At 46.2% G+C, this 14980-nt stretch overlaps 1 protein-coding gene across 1 annotated transcript in view; it reads right to left on the minus strand.

Annotated features, from left to right (window-relative positions):
* The window catches only part of MCF2L2 (MCF.2 cell line derived transforming sequence-like 2), a 256883-nt gene that overhangs the window by 46833 nt on the left and 195070 nt on the right, over positions 1 to 14980 (minus strand). The window contains exons 16-17 of the mRNA XM_062210313.1: positions 1905 to 1971; positions 796 to 911 (exon numbers count right to left, since the gene is read on the minus strand). Coding sequence (XP_062066297.1) covers positions 796 to 911; positions 1905 to 1971 — 183 coding nt within the window. The remainder of the gene's footprint in view (positions 1 to 795; positions 912 to 1904; positions 1972 to 14980) is intronic.

Genomic DNA, 14980 nt, shown 5'->3' on the forward strand with positions numbered 1-14980 from the left:
CCCATGTGGGTGCCAGTTCGAGTCCCAGCTGCTCTTCTTCCAATCCAGCTCTCTGGGCCTGGGAAAGCAGTAGAAGATGGCCCAAGTCCTTGGGCCCATGCACCATGTGGGAGACCCAGAAGAAGCTCCTAGCTGCTGGCTTTGGATCAGCACAGCTCCAGCCATTATGGCTAATTGGGGAGTGAACCATTGGATGAAAGACCTCTCTCTCTCTCTCTCTCTCTCTCTGCCTCTCCTTCTCTCTGTGTGTAACTCTGACTTTCAAATAAATAAATAATCTTTTTTAGAAAAATGATCAGATTGAAAAATGATTTCCAAACTTCCTTCCCTCCAGTTCTCTAGAATGCAACACCCACACAGCCCTGGGGTAAGAGGACAACTTGTGTGACCAGCTAACATTGTCTAACACCTAACACCACCCTGTGATAATAGGAATGTGGACGTGTGTCTTGGTTATCCTTGTATTCCCAATGCTGAGCACAGTGCCTGGCATGAAACAGGTGCTCATTAAATACTGATACACGAGTAACTAAAGGAGCAAAGGAACACACAACTCAATGCTACACTGAAGCCTGGCAACCAGCACATGCTCCACTGATGTCTTGTTCCTTCTTCCTCTGTGGTCCTGAGGATCTGATCCCCTCCTCCTCACCCCATCCCACGCCAATTCAAGCCACTGACTCCAAACCATGTACTAAAGAAAGTGTTAAGCACTTTTTTCTCCTAATTCCATCAGTCTGATTTCTACCCTCTTATTATGTTCCCTTCCTCGTGATAATGTGAAGTATTATATACCTGTTGTGAAATTCATAAAGTTCTCTAATATTCCCAAAGAGAAAGTCCTTGTTATTCTGAAGAACATCTGGAATTAGATGCTTCAGCCAAATAAAGTCCATTGGAGTGATATATCCCTGAAGAAGTGGAAACAAAATAGAAACACGTAAGAGATGATTTGAATTAGCCACTCTAAGAACAAAACTCTACCAAACGATCGGGGAATACAGCACACATCTTTCCCACAGGCTATACTATCAACATACTTTTTTCTGATATCATTTTCCTCATGTGTCCATCTTCAGAAGAAAATGGTTTAATGGCAATGATAATAAAATGGTATTTTTATGGGAAAGAATGAATATGATTTTAAAATGTTTATATGGTATGGAAATTGGAAATTTATATGGTATGGAAATGTGAAATTTATATGGTATAGAAATGTGAAAGAAAGGAAAAATTTACCTATCATTTTATGATTTGATGCAATTATGTCTTCATGAATTTAAAACATTCATTTTCTCTAGTTCCCAACACATTACATACATAATTTTGCAATTTTTTTCTATATACATTTTAGAGCACCTGTTAATGTTGGTAGATATTATCCCAAATCATTATTTTAAACAGTTGAGTAACGTCTAACATGTACATCATACTTTATTACCTGGTCCTTTTTTTAATTGGACATTTGAGTTGCTTCTGGAATTCTATTGTAAAAATATGCTATAATAAGTAACTTTGAAATACAGCTTTTTCCTTAGGATTATTCCCTAAGGAAAGAGGGGGAACTATGCATTTGTACTCTTAATAAAAAGGCTACTTTAAAAAGCAGAAAGTCTTTCCTTATTAAACTATCAAAAACATTTAAATTATAATATCCTTTGCTGGCAAGCATATGGTGAACCAGTAGGGCATTGCTGGAATCAGTATGAATTGGCACAGTCCTCATGAATCAAGAGCCGTGACATGTCCTTATTCTTACTGGAGAGCCCCTTGTGATATTAGGAGATGTGAATCCCCGTGGGAATTCTAGAGACATGAAGCAACTATTTTGAGTCTCTGTGCAGCGGAACTTCTCCAGTTTGCATAAATGTTTAACACCCACCCACCCCCCTTAATCTACTTACATCAATTATGCTCTTAATTTCTTTTATGTAAATCTCTTCTGTCTCAAGCAAGTCACGTACAATGCGTCTGAATCGCAGCAGCAGGTGGAAAGTTGAAAGACAGAGAGAGACAAGGGAAGGGGAGAGTGTTCTTTTAGAATTATTTTGGAATAATGCTCATCATTCCAGTCCCCTTAGGGGCTCATCTAGTAGGTTCTGGTGAGTTCCCTCCGAACCACTGAACACTCCAGGTCAGCATCTCACAAAAGCACACTCTGGTCACACTGGTCTTGAGAAAAGGCAGTGAGGTTAGAGGACTCAAAATCCATTACAGCAGCCCGGGAATGAGGTGCCCCTGAGTGGGCCTTGCAGCTTGGCGGTCAGCAGGGCAGATGTTGGAGTCAGAAATACAATGCTTGGATTCTCAGTCGTCCTTGCCTGACCCCTGCATTGTCCATGTGGTGTCCTAGATCTTCTCTCCTGATTTCTGTTGTTCCATTGCTCAAATCAAGATCTTTGCTAAACATAGATGTACTTTGTTGCATGTGGGGTTAGATGGGTTCTAGGCAGGCCTCCTTCCTCTGGCATTGAGTATTTTCATAGGATTTCCTAAGCCAGAAGACATGAGATCTACTTAGCTTACCTTCCTAGAGGAAGGCAATTGGTATATGTTATGGGCAGAATTTGAAGATGGCCCCTAAGAATCCTGGCTCCTGGTATATACACACCTCCTCCGAGTTAGTCGATCAAACGCTAACACAGGTACTGCTGTGAAGGGATAGTGCTCTTCAGCTGACTTTAAGACAGGTACCCAATTGGGCCCATCCTGATCACACACATGCCTTAGATCTGGGTCTACAGGTCAAAGAGCTTCAAAGCACGGGACGCATTCAACACAGAGGAAGTCCCTTTAGCTGTCTTTGGAGTGTGGCAAGGAAGGCAGGCAGCCTCTAGGATGGGAGAGTAGCCCCCAGCTGACAGCCAGCAAGGAAGCAGGGGACTCAGCTCTTACAGTTGCAAGAATCTGAATCCTTGGGCTGGCGCCGTGGCTCAACAGGCTAATCCTCCGCCTTGCGGCGCCGGCACACCGGGTTCTAGTCCCAGTCGGGGCACCGGATTCTGTCCCAGTTGCCCCTCTTCCAGTCCAGCTCTCTGCTCTGGCCCGGGAGTGCAGTGGAGGATGACCCAAGTGCTTGGGCTCTGCACCCCATGGGAGACCAGGAGAAGCACCTGGCTCCTGCCATCAGATCAGCGCGGTGCGCCGGCCGCAGCGCGCCAGCTGTGGCGGCCATTGGAGGGTGAACCAACAGCAAAGGAAGACCTTTCTCTCTGTCTCTCTCTCACTGTCCACTCTGCCTGTCAAAAAAAAAAAAGAATCTGAATCCTGCCCCAACCACAGGAGCTCCGGAGAGGATCCAGAGTGCCACAGGAGCACACAGCCAGCCAACACCTTGATTTTAGCTTTGCGAGACTCTGAGCAGAAAACCTAATGATGCTGTGCCTGGCCTCCTGCCCCAGAGAAATTGTGAGCCAATCTGCCAAGTTTGGGGTCAGTTTTCATACGGCTGAACACCAAAAAACAAGTGTGAGGGGGCTGGTGCGGTGGCATGGCAGGTTAAGCCTCTGCCTGCAATGCCAGTATCCCAAGTGGGCACTGGTTTGAGTCCCAGCTGCTCCACTTCCCATCCAGCTCCCTACTAATGGGCCTGGGAAAAAAGTAGAAGATGGCCCAAGTGCTTGGGCCCCTGCACCCATGCGGGAGACCTGGAAGAAGCTTCTGGCTCCTGGCTTTGTCCTGGCCCAGTCCTGACTATTGTGGCCATTTGGGAAATGAACTAGTGGATAGAATATCTCTCTGTCTCTCCCTTTCTCTGGAAATCTGCCTTTCAAATGGAATAAGTCGCTTTTAAAATTGTGACACACATACAATGAGAAAAGCCATGCAGTTGTTTAAAAGAATGAGGCCAACTGATACATGCTGATATGATAAAGTCCAGTTATTTCAAGTGAAAAAAAAAAGATGCAGAACACTATGCACACAAATAGTATCAAATAGTATGACTACTTGAACAAACAAGATGTGTGTGTATAAATATAAATAAAATTGTATATACTTAGAATATGCATGCATAATAGTGTCTTAAGTTCTTTTTTTTAAGATTTATTTTGTTTATTTGAAAGACAGAGTTACACAGAGAGGTAGAGACAGAGAGAGAGGTATTCCATCTGCTGGTCCACTCCCCAGGTGGCCGCAACGGCCTGAGCTGTGCTGATCCGAAGCCAGGAGCCAGGAGCTTCTTCCAGGTCTCCAACGTAGGTGCAGGGGCCCAAGAACTTGGACCATCTTCTACTGCTATCTCAGGCCATAGCAGACAGCTGGATCAGAAGTGGAGCAGCCGGGATATATGGAGCAGCCAGTCCATATGTGATTCTGGTGCTTCAGGCCAGGGAGTTAACCCACTGCACCATAGCGCCGGCTCCAAGTTATTAAATTCTTAAGACACTATTAATAGTACCTGTTTTTGAAGAGCTGTACTAAAGGCTAGAATATGGAGGAGAATTTCTCCATTTTCCTCTACCCCTTCCATAATGTTTGGTTTTATAAAACAAATGAGATATGGACTGCTTTTATAATTTAAAAAAATGGCTCACATGACATTTGAAAATGAATGTTACTGAAAGTAGTGACAGGTAAACTCCATTTGAGAGATATAAGTAAATCATGCAATGTATGTATTTTATAATCTAACATTTATTCTTTCTTAAAATGACAGTTTTTGTATCTGTTCTTCAATGCCTGTTAAAAAGCAAGACTTACAAATGACACACACATAGACAGAAGGAAAACAACTTTCAAGAAGCTACTTAGCTTTAAGGTACATTAAGAGGTTCCTGTGCTTTCTACAAATTGTCCTGGAACAAGAGAGTTGCTATGTCAGAAGAGAAGATGGGCCTCGAGAGAAATCCGCTTCTACAATCCATGACCCCCAGCAGAACAAGGGCAACAGTTAAGCATTCATGGAAAACCAAGCACAAGGAACCTCTCATGCCCTCATGACGCTGGGCTTGAGCAACTTGGTAAGGCCACTCAATGATGGCGCTAACGATGAAATGCAGTCAGAAGGTGGACAGAACCAGCTGGTGGGCAGAAACACACTTTATTACTCAACAATTAAGTAGGAGCTTGGAGAATCAGGAGCAGGAAAACAGCCATGACTCAGAAGAAAGAAAAGTCCCTTTTTGGTTCACATCCTGGTTTATACTTCGGGAAACAGTGCAGAGATCTCTTCCAACAGCTTCACATCACCCTTGGGAGTGCAACAGATTAAACTCCTGTTATAGCAATTCCCCAGAACCCAAGTCGCTAACATTTTACTTCAGATTAAATAACAATACCAATAGCCCTGGGGCCACCATGAAGCCATTGTTCTTCTTTTTCTCTACCAGTTTCCTTTCAAGTAAGTTTATATATATAAACAGGAGCAAATGCATGACTCTTACTCATGATGATGGCCTGCCTTATTATTCCAAAGCAGGTAACAATTTACAGAAAAGACTCCCAGGGATTTACCATCTAAAATCAAGTAATAAAATGCAGATATGCAAGAGAAAACATGTGTAAGTACTCCAGTAATTATGAACCTTTATGCACCCACAATGATCTTCATCCACCCACAAGTGGAAGCTGTAATTAGAACACCAAATAGAGTTTGTGATGCCAGGGTGGCCCATACTAAGTGCTCTGCACCATGTACATCTCGACATGCTGTTTTAGCGTGAAAACAGAGCTTTGTCCCATTCTATGTGACACCTCATCGGTTCCCTCTTAGAGTCCCTGCCCCTCACTCCCACTACTCCCGTTCCACAGCCGTGTCACCAAAGGGTGCCCTTTTGAGGAATCTGTGTCAGAAGTCTATTTTGCTCATTACTGTCATTATTTACTCATCACAATTGGCCATCCAGAGTTTTCATTATCATATTAAATATATCAGAAAGTGCTAAGACCTTCACTCTGAAAACACGAACTCAGATTGCCAGGCCCTTGCCCCCTCCACCTTCATGTTGTGAAGGCTCCCACATCTCATCTTCCTCTTGGTCCTTGGTCATGCTTGAGCCCACACCGCCAAGGTCTCTCTCACCTTCACCTGGATGCCTCCCAGCCCTATTCAAACACATCAAGTTGAAACAGAACTCATTAGAATGAAACAGCAGGTGTATCAGTGGAACTGCCATTTTCCAAGGGCCCAGCTATGTTTCAAACTCCCCTCTGACATCAGCCTTTATATTCCCCTGGACCCGTCATTTCACCCCTCCACAGGCCTCTTATAGTCACTGCTTATCCCCCACTTCCAAGCAAGGTCTCACCTCCTCTGATCTTCAACACTTTGGGGTACTCTTGACAGTTCACACTGGGCCTCTGAGATCTGTCCATCAATCTGTTCTGCAGACCACCAGATCTTGCTCTCCCTATAACTCCATTTCCATCAGGTCATCATTGTGCCTCAATTAGAACTTACGCAGCTTCCAATTGCCCACAGCTACCAAAGGATTTCAAGACTCTCCGTTAATGTATTAAGAACTTTCTTAACATGGGGGCATGTTTGGCACAGACTTTAAGTCACCTCTTAGGATGCCCACATTCCATATCAGAGTGCCTGGTTTGAGTCTGGCTCTGCTTCTGACCCACCTTCCATCCAGTGCTCATCCTGGGAGTCAGCAGGTGATGGCTGCTTGGTCCCTGCCATCCACATAGAAGACCTAGATAGCGTTCCCAGTTACCAACTTTGCCTTGGCCCAGCCCTGGCTGTTGCAGGCATTTGGGGAGTGAATCAGCAAATAGAAGATCTCTCATCTCTCTGTGTCTCTGTCTCTCTACCTTTTTATTTATTTTTTATTTTTTTATTTTTTTGACAGACAGAGTGGATAGTGAGAGAGAGAGACAGAGAGAAAGTTCTTCCTTTTTGCTGTTGGTTCACCCTCCAATGGCCGCTGCGGCTGGCGCATCACGCTGATCCGAAGCCAGGAGCCAGGTGCTTCTCCTGGTCTCCCATGGGGTGCAGGGCCCAAGCACTTGGGCCATCCTCCACTGCCTTCCCCGGGCCATAGCAGAGAGCTGGACTGGAAGAGGGGCATCCGGGATAGAATCCGGTGCCCCGACTGGGACTAGAACCCGGTGTGCCGGCGCCGCAAGGCGGAGGATTAGCCTGTGGAGCCACGGCGCCGGCCCTCTCTACGTTTCAAATAAAATGAAAATAAATCATTTATTAAAAAGAACTTTCTTAAGAAGCTCACTGTGAAGCTAAATCCAGAGGTACATATTCAGAATGCGGGAATGGTGGCTGGGAGGTACAGGTGGAATCTGTCATTTTCGCAAGCAGCTGGGATGGTTCTAATGCAGAGGGTCCCCCTTCCTCCACTAAGGAACAATGACCTGACCTGTTCCTGTTAGGCACTCTTCAGCACTATTTTCCATTTCCTTTCAAATTCCAATCATCCTTAAAAACTCTAAGAGCTTCAAATGAAATTGGTACCACAACCTTGTCCTTGCTTCCCACCTAACAACCATTGCCTTCATTTGCTAAACACTTATCGACTCCCTACTGTGAGCCATGTATCGTGATAGGCACTTGGGGTACAGAAATGTACCATAACCCCAATCTTGGCAAACTCACAATCTACTGGAAGACACAAGAAAGTCAATTACTCCAACCAGTGCTCTAAAGTAACAGGGAACCAGAGCAGTCAGGAGCAGAGGGGGAGCACCTCATTAAGCCAGGGATGGGGGTACAGGGCATATAAAAAAATTTTTTTTGACAGGCAGAGTGGACTGTGAGGGAGAGAGACAGAATGAAAGGTCTACCTTTTCCATTGGTTCACCCCCCAATGGCTGCTGCCGCCAGTGCACCACACTGATCCGAAGCCAGGAACCAGGTGCTTATCCTGGTCTCCCATGTGGGTGCAGGGCCTAAGGACTTGGGCCATCCTCCACTGCACTCCTGGGCCAGAGCAGAGAGCTGGACTGGAAGAGGAGCATCCAGGACAGAATCTGGCACCCCGACTGAGACTAGAACCCGGGGTGCAGCACCGCAGGCACAGGATTAGCTTATTGAGCCGTGGCGCCGGCCAAAATTTGATAATACTCACTCAGTTTTGTTGTTACTCCATTTCGCTTTTGGAACTTGTTTATATTTATATTTTAAATGTTTGTTTGTTTTCATCTACTTGAAAGACAGCAAGAGAGAGACAGAGAGATCTTCTATGCATTGGTTCATGCCCCAAATGCCAGCAAAAATGAGGGCTGAGCCACGCCAAAGCTAGAAACTTAGATCTTTATCTGCATCTCCCACATGAGTGACGGGGCCCAAACTGCTGCCTCCCAGGATGCGTTAGCATCAGGCACTCTGCTATAAGATGCAGGTGTCCCATTGTGCCACAATACTAGCCCCTGGAACTTGTTTTTACATGAGATATTTTGAATTGCATAATGTTTATGTAAAAACACAGATTTTAGAAGTTAAAGCCCATATCTGAAAATAGAAATGAAACTTCACCAGGATTTATATGGACTCATGTCTGCATATCCTGATAAGACTGGAAAAACAACTTACACCTTGAGAAACAACAACTTAAGAAAAGCACACGTAAAGAAGACCAGCCTCAGACAGCGATACAAGTGCCTTCCCCCTGTGTCCTCGTGAAGCTGTGACAGACCCATAACCTGACGACTGCTGCAAGGCTCCCCGACATTCTGCCCGTGAGGCCGCACCAGAATGCCGAGAGCTGACTGTGGCCGAAGGAACCTCCATCCGCACCTAAGGACCCACTGGCCCAAGCCCTCTAGTTCTCTCTCCACTTAGTGCTTTGAACTGCTTCAGTAACCTCTCACTATGCCGTGGTTCCTTAATCTCTTAGCTGACTCTGATATTATGAATTCATACCACTGATTTTTTTTTTTTTTTTTTTGACAGGCAGAGTGGATAGTGAGAGAGAGAGAGAGACAGAGAGAAAGGTCTTCCTTTTTGCCGTTGATTCACCCTCCAATCGCTGCTGCGGCCAGTGCACCACGCTGATCCGAAGCCAGGAGCCAGGTGCTTCTCCTGGTCTCCCATGCAGGTGCAGGGCCCAAGCACTTGGGCCATCCTCCACTGCCTTCCCGGGCCATAGCAGAGAGCTGGCCTGGAAGAGGGGCAACCAGGATAGATTCTGGTGCCCCAACCGGGACTAGAACCCGGTGTGCCGGCGCCGCAAGGCGAAGGATTAGCCTGTTAAGCCACGGCGCCAGCCAACACTGATTATTAATTTACATAGTTTTACCTATTCTACTTGGAAGACAAGCTATGGATTGTGTTGCTTGTTTGCTTAGATTACATGATAAGTTAATTAGGTTAACATTGGGTTAAGCATTTGCTATCTTCCTGCCTTACAAATATCAGGAGGCATGATCACCTCTGGGTACCTTGGGTCGTCCTTCAGGCCTGTGACTCCTGGGGCTCAGCCCTGGCCGTTGTGGCCAACTGGGGAGTGAACCAGCAGATGGAAGACAAAATTTTTCTGTCTCTCCCTCTCACTGTCTGTAACTCTACCTCTCAAATAAATAAATAAAATCTTTTTAAACATTAAGAATAAATAAATAAATAAATAATGACAAAATGATTTCAAACACACAGTACTTTTTCAAAGAGGGACGGCTTATAAACACAATCCCGTTCATCTAAATTCTAGTTAACTAACAAAATGTGAAGTTCTAAAAATCATAGTAAAATATACATAACAGAAAGTTACCACTTAAAGTATTTTAAGTGCACAATCCAGTGGTTTTAACTACATTCACACATTTGCAACCATCACCACTGTGCGGTTCCAGAACTTCTTCATCTCAAACTGAAACTGTACTCATCAAACACAACTTCTCTGCTCTCCTCTACTCCACTTTCTGTGTCTATCAATTTCTCCATTCCAGGAACTCCATATACGAGGAATCATTCAGTATTTGTCCTTTAGTGTCTGGCTTATTTCACATTGCCTAAGATTTGTAAGGCTCATCCATGGCACAGCTTGCATCAGATCTGACTCCTTTCACTAAGGCTGGATATCTTCCACTGTATGCCTCGGCCACATTTAGTTACCCATCCATCCACTGATGGACACTTGGGTTGTCTCCACCTTTGGCTATTGCTAGTAATGCTGCTACAGAACCTGATGAACAAGTATCCCTGAGTCCCTGCTTTCAAATTTAAGACTTAGAAGTGGAGTTGCTGGATCACAGGATAATGATATTTTTAACCTTTTGAGGAACTGCTCTACTGTCTTCCAGGGAAGCTAAACTTACATTGCCACCAACCCTGCAAAACGTTTCCAATTACTCTACAATGTCCTGAACACTTATTATCACTTAAATATAATAACTAACCTAATAGGTATGAAGGCTGTAGCTTTTTGAGATGTATTTATATAATAATATAATATAATATTATGCAATATGTGTATTATTAATGTAATTATAATATTATATATTGATATATAATATGCATTCTATTAATCATGATTATACTTACAATTATGAATGATATATTAATTACATTAATATATTATATTAATAATGTGATTATATATAATGTAATGTAATATTATATTATATTATATTATTTGATCCATTAAGTCCTTGACAAAGAGCTTCTCCTGGCCAGATGTCCTGTCTTATTACCCAGTGCCTGATATGCAGATAAATTCTGAATAAATGTTAACTGAATGGGTGAATTCTGTGAGTCAGAGGGGGTCTAATTATAATTCTCATTTCACAGAAGAGGAAACTGGGACTTAGAGCATTTAGTGACTTGACTGAGGTCGAATTGCTGCAGCAACAGATCAAGCCCAGGCCTTCCAGCTCTAGTGACAGGGAAAGTGATGAGCCGGGGTGGGGGGGGGGGGATGTCAGTCCACTGAAACAGGACCCACTTTTCTGACTCCACAGCACAGCTCTGTTAAGAGACAGGGCCTGAGCAGCCAGGCCACAGGAAAGCAGGTTAGAGAAGTGGCTCAGCCCGTGATGCACTCACGCTCGGCATTCAAGACATCGGGCTCAAATCTCAGCTGTGGCGCACTGGCCCATCGGCAATCCAGACACAACAAGACCTTGCATGTGAGAGACTTCTGGTGCACTAGGGAGATTCCTGGAATTCTCCTGCCAGGAAAAGCATTATTACTTAATTCATAGGAGAACATAGTGCTGGTAGAAAGCCCCACAGTACCCAAGTAACTCAGTAATCATCAGGACAGAAACTGTGAAACAATTGCTAAGCGTCTACCTGAGAAAAGACAAAAGAAAACCCATTAAAAAAAGGAAATTCCCAAAGATTATTAAAAAAAAGGTATCTACAAAACAGCCTAAGATCCAAAAATGCTGAGACACACCACTTCCTCTGCCCTGCCCCAGTACAAGCCTGCAGCTTTTTCTCTCAGCACATACCCTATTCTCCAACTGATCTCTTTGCTCCCAAGAGGGCTTACTTTTTCAGTTACTAGGATACAAACATCTCCCTATAGAGACTAGCTCTTTCTAGAATTCCTTAACAGCAACTCTGCTGGGCCAGTTAAGGGGTGATAGTGGGCTTTCCAACTTTAGACTGTGAGACAAACCGTGACTAACGGATGAAACGTGAATGGTTTCAGGTCACAGGAATTTATCAAGAACTTCAGACTTGGCTTTTTAAAAGTGCTATCATAAAAAATAAAAAAACAAAACTCAGCGCAACAAACTATTTTCTAAGTGTTAAATAATGGTCCACATAGGTTAAATAATACTCAATATAAATCCCAGATAGACTTCTACTTGTCTATGGGAATTGATTGATTTGAGTGGGATCTGAATCCTGTATGCTCCATAAAACAGGCAATAAGCACTTGGTAATTATTAAGTATTAAGGAAAGGGAAATACAAAATTATATTTTACTTGCCCATTAAATATCAGCACAACCCAACTCAAGTGCAGAATTCCTCTGGGCCAGGCACGCATCCCTCACCTCCCAGTCAGTAACTATTTTCCGAGCATCTCCGTGGGTTATTGTTTTCACCCTTCCCTCTGCTCCACCCGGCCACAGAACCGCTGTCCTTCTCGGTTTAGATAGTTGTGTGAGGCTGCGTGCCAGCTGTCTTTTCAAATGTAGTGTTAAATCAGACAGCATACACGACTGTGGCTCACCCACCAGGAGAAGGAAGGAGGGCATCAGTGGCAGCCCCTGGGAGCCCCAGGAAGCCCTAGGAGTGTGGATGGTGGGTCTGATGTGCTGGCGGGGAGGGCAGAAGACAAGCTGGGAGCCCAGAGATGGTGCCAGGTCATTGTCCATGGGCTGTGTGGGCGCTGGCAGCTCCAGGGAAAGCCTGCTCCAGCCCTGCCTCCTCCCCAGGTGAGGCCTATCCACAGCATAGCTCTATAGAACCAAGGAGGGTCCAGGTAAGCAGGGCCTGCCCCTCCAAGGCCATCCCTGCCCCTGTGTGTCCCCTATTGAGCGCCAGATGGCTAACAGGAGGCCCCTCTGTATTGACTTGTAGGACATGATCATTCCAGGACCCCCCCTCCTTGGGCAGAGAAGAGAATGGGCCAAGATGACTCTGGTCGGTGCCACGGCTCAATAGGCTAATCCTCCGCCTGCGGCGCCGGCACCCTGGGTTCTAGTCCCAGTTGGGGTGCCGGATTCAGTCCCAGTTGCTCCTCTTCCAATCCAGCTCTCTGCTGTGGCCCGGGAGTGCAGTGGAGGATGGCCCAAGTCCTTGGGCCCTGCACCCACATGGGAGACCAGGATAAGCACCTGGTTCCTGGCTTCGGATCAGCGTGGTGCGCCAGCCGCAGCAGCCATTAGGGGGTGAACCAACGAAAAAAGGAAGACCTTTCTCTCTGTCTCTCTCTCTCTCTCTCACTGTCCACTCTGCCTGTCAAAAAAAAAAAAAGGCCTCCGGTCAGTGGCTCTTTGTGCTGCCAGCTCCCTTCATCTTCCAGTTGTGGGTGTGCCTGGGACATCTCCATCACACTGCCGCAGCGCTGGAACTGAGGGAAGATGCCAAGTGGGGCTGAACCACAGGAGCAGCAGCAAGAGTGGTGAGTCTCCAGTGCTGGTGGGGGCCCCGGGGCAGCACGGGAGACACAGTCCAGGGCCACCGTACTTCCCATGGGGCTTCTTAGAAGGTGAGTTTGAACATGTGGTGGATGAGGGAGCACTGGGCAGAAATTCAATTCAACCAGCAGTCAATATGTATTCACTGTGTACAAGGCATTGTAGAGGCTTCTTTGGGGGAACTGGATATGAACAGGATATGGCCTCCATCCTAGATCTGGAGACTCTGAAAATAGTCTGGGGAACTGGTCCACAGATAATTTGTACAGTGGCAAAATGACTGTCACTGACAAGTAGTAATCACAGGTCCCCTGGTAGGAGGATTCTGGCCTCTGGGGCATTCCAGTCCCATCCCTTCCCTGTCTCCCAGGCAGGTCTGTAGATCTCGCCCCTCAGACTCACAAAGCTGAAGACCGATGTGTAAGTGACACGGGAGTGTAAAGGGACAGGCATCTAAGTGGCCTGCAAGTGCAACACTCAGAACTGGGGGTTCAAGGCCCCGGGGAAGAGCACCAGGGTCAAGGGTGGAGAGAAAGGAGCCCCAGGAAGGATGCCTGTGGGAGCCAGGGCTGGCGGGTGGCGGAAGAGGAGGAGGCAGTCAAGGAGATCCCACATTATTTTAAGGGGCAAAGGGTGCTGTGTTAAGAGACTCCCAGAGATGGGACAGGCAGCAGACCCCGAGGCTGCGATGACGCAGGAGACACACAAGCAGCCTCTGCCGGCTCCCCCGTTCTGCACTCTGCAAACGTGCTTGTGAGTGTCCTCCGCCCCCACTCACCCTGCAGGCAGGCGTTACTCTGGGGTACAGAGAGGCTGGCTGACTTCCCAGAGAGCCCACGTAAGCAGCTAGGTCAGGATCTGACCAGTGCCTCACAGCCCAGGCCTCGCGTGCACACTGGCCTGGGTGTGTCTGAATTCACCCTGGCGTTTGCACAGGGTCCCTGAGGAAATCTCCTGATCCCTCCGAATCCAGGACCAGCACACTGGGCTGAGCAAGTGTAGCCTGACGCTAAGCTGAGGTGCTACGGTGCGTGAGAGATGAAGTCAGTCCGGCACCAAACCTGTCCTCCCTCAGGACCTGAGTTACACGGAAGCAACCCTGATGCTCTGCCATCTCCAGGTGCCGCTGCACTCCTCCTTCACTGTCTTCTCCCCACTCTGCTCCTCTCTTTCTCTGTCGCACCTGTCCCTTCTAAACCACACAAATTCCAACTGCTCTTACTATCATCTTCATGTTGCACCTTTTTTCCCAGTACTTTCCATATTTCTCTAGTACTCTGCTAAGTGCATTTCCGAAGATGTGATTCAAAGTCGTTTGTAAATCCAATCACAGGGTTCTCTGCTCACGAGCAGCTCTGGGGACCAGAACATGCGACACTGTCCTGGTTCTTCATTCTGGTCAGGTCCGTATCAGCCCTGTCATCCCATCTTATTTCCAAGTCATCTCAATGCTTCATGCATTCCCTCCCAATGAAAGCAAGTGAGTACTGTGCCATCAAGATGATCATTCTCTTCTCCCTTCTCTGGGGTGGAATGAGGAGCCAGCCTGTACTAGGATATCTTCCCAGCCAGCAAAGGGTGGGGGTGGGGAGGAGAGAGAGACTAAGACAGGCGTTCTGGGTCACTTTGTCTTCCCTGTCTCTCGTCCACATTCTTTCCCTTCCTACCACCAAAATCTCCTCTTCCTCTCATCAATCTCCTGACTTACTTTTTTTTTTATTAAAGGTTTATTTATTTATTTATTTCAAAATTGAAGTTACACAGAGAGAAGGAGAGGCAGAGGCAGAGAGAGAGAGAGAGAGAGAGAGAGAGAGAGAGAGAGAGAGAGAGAAGCTTTCCATCCGCTGGTTCACTCCTCAAATGGCTGCAATGGCTGGAGCTGTGCCTATCTGAAGCCAGGAGCCAGGAGCTTCTTCTGGGTTTCCCTTATGGGTGCAGGGGCCCAAGGACTTGGGCCATCTTCCACTGCTATCCTAGGCCATAGCAGA

Source organism: Lepus europaeus, chromosome 2 (genome assembly GCF_033115175.1).
Source record: "Lepus europaeus isolate LE1 chromosome 2, mLepTim1.pri, whole genome shotgun sequence".
Lineage (NCBI taxonomy): Eukaryota > Metazoa > Chordata > Mammalia > Lagomorpha > Leporidae > Lepus > Lepus europaeus.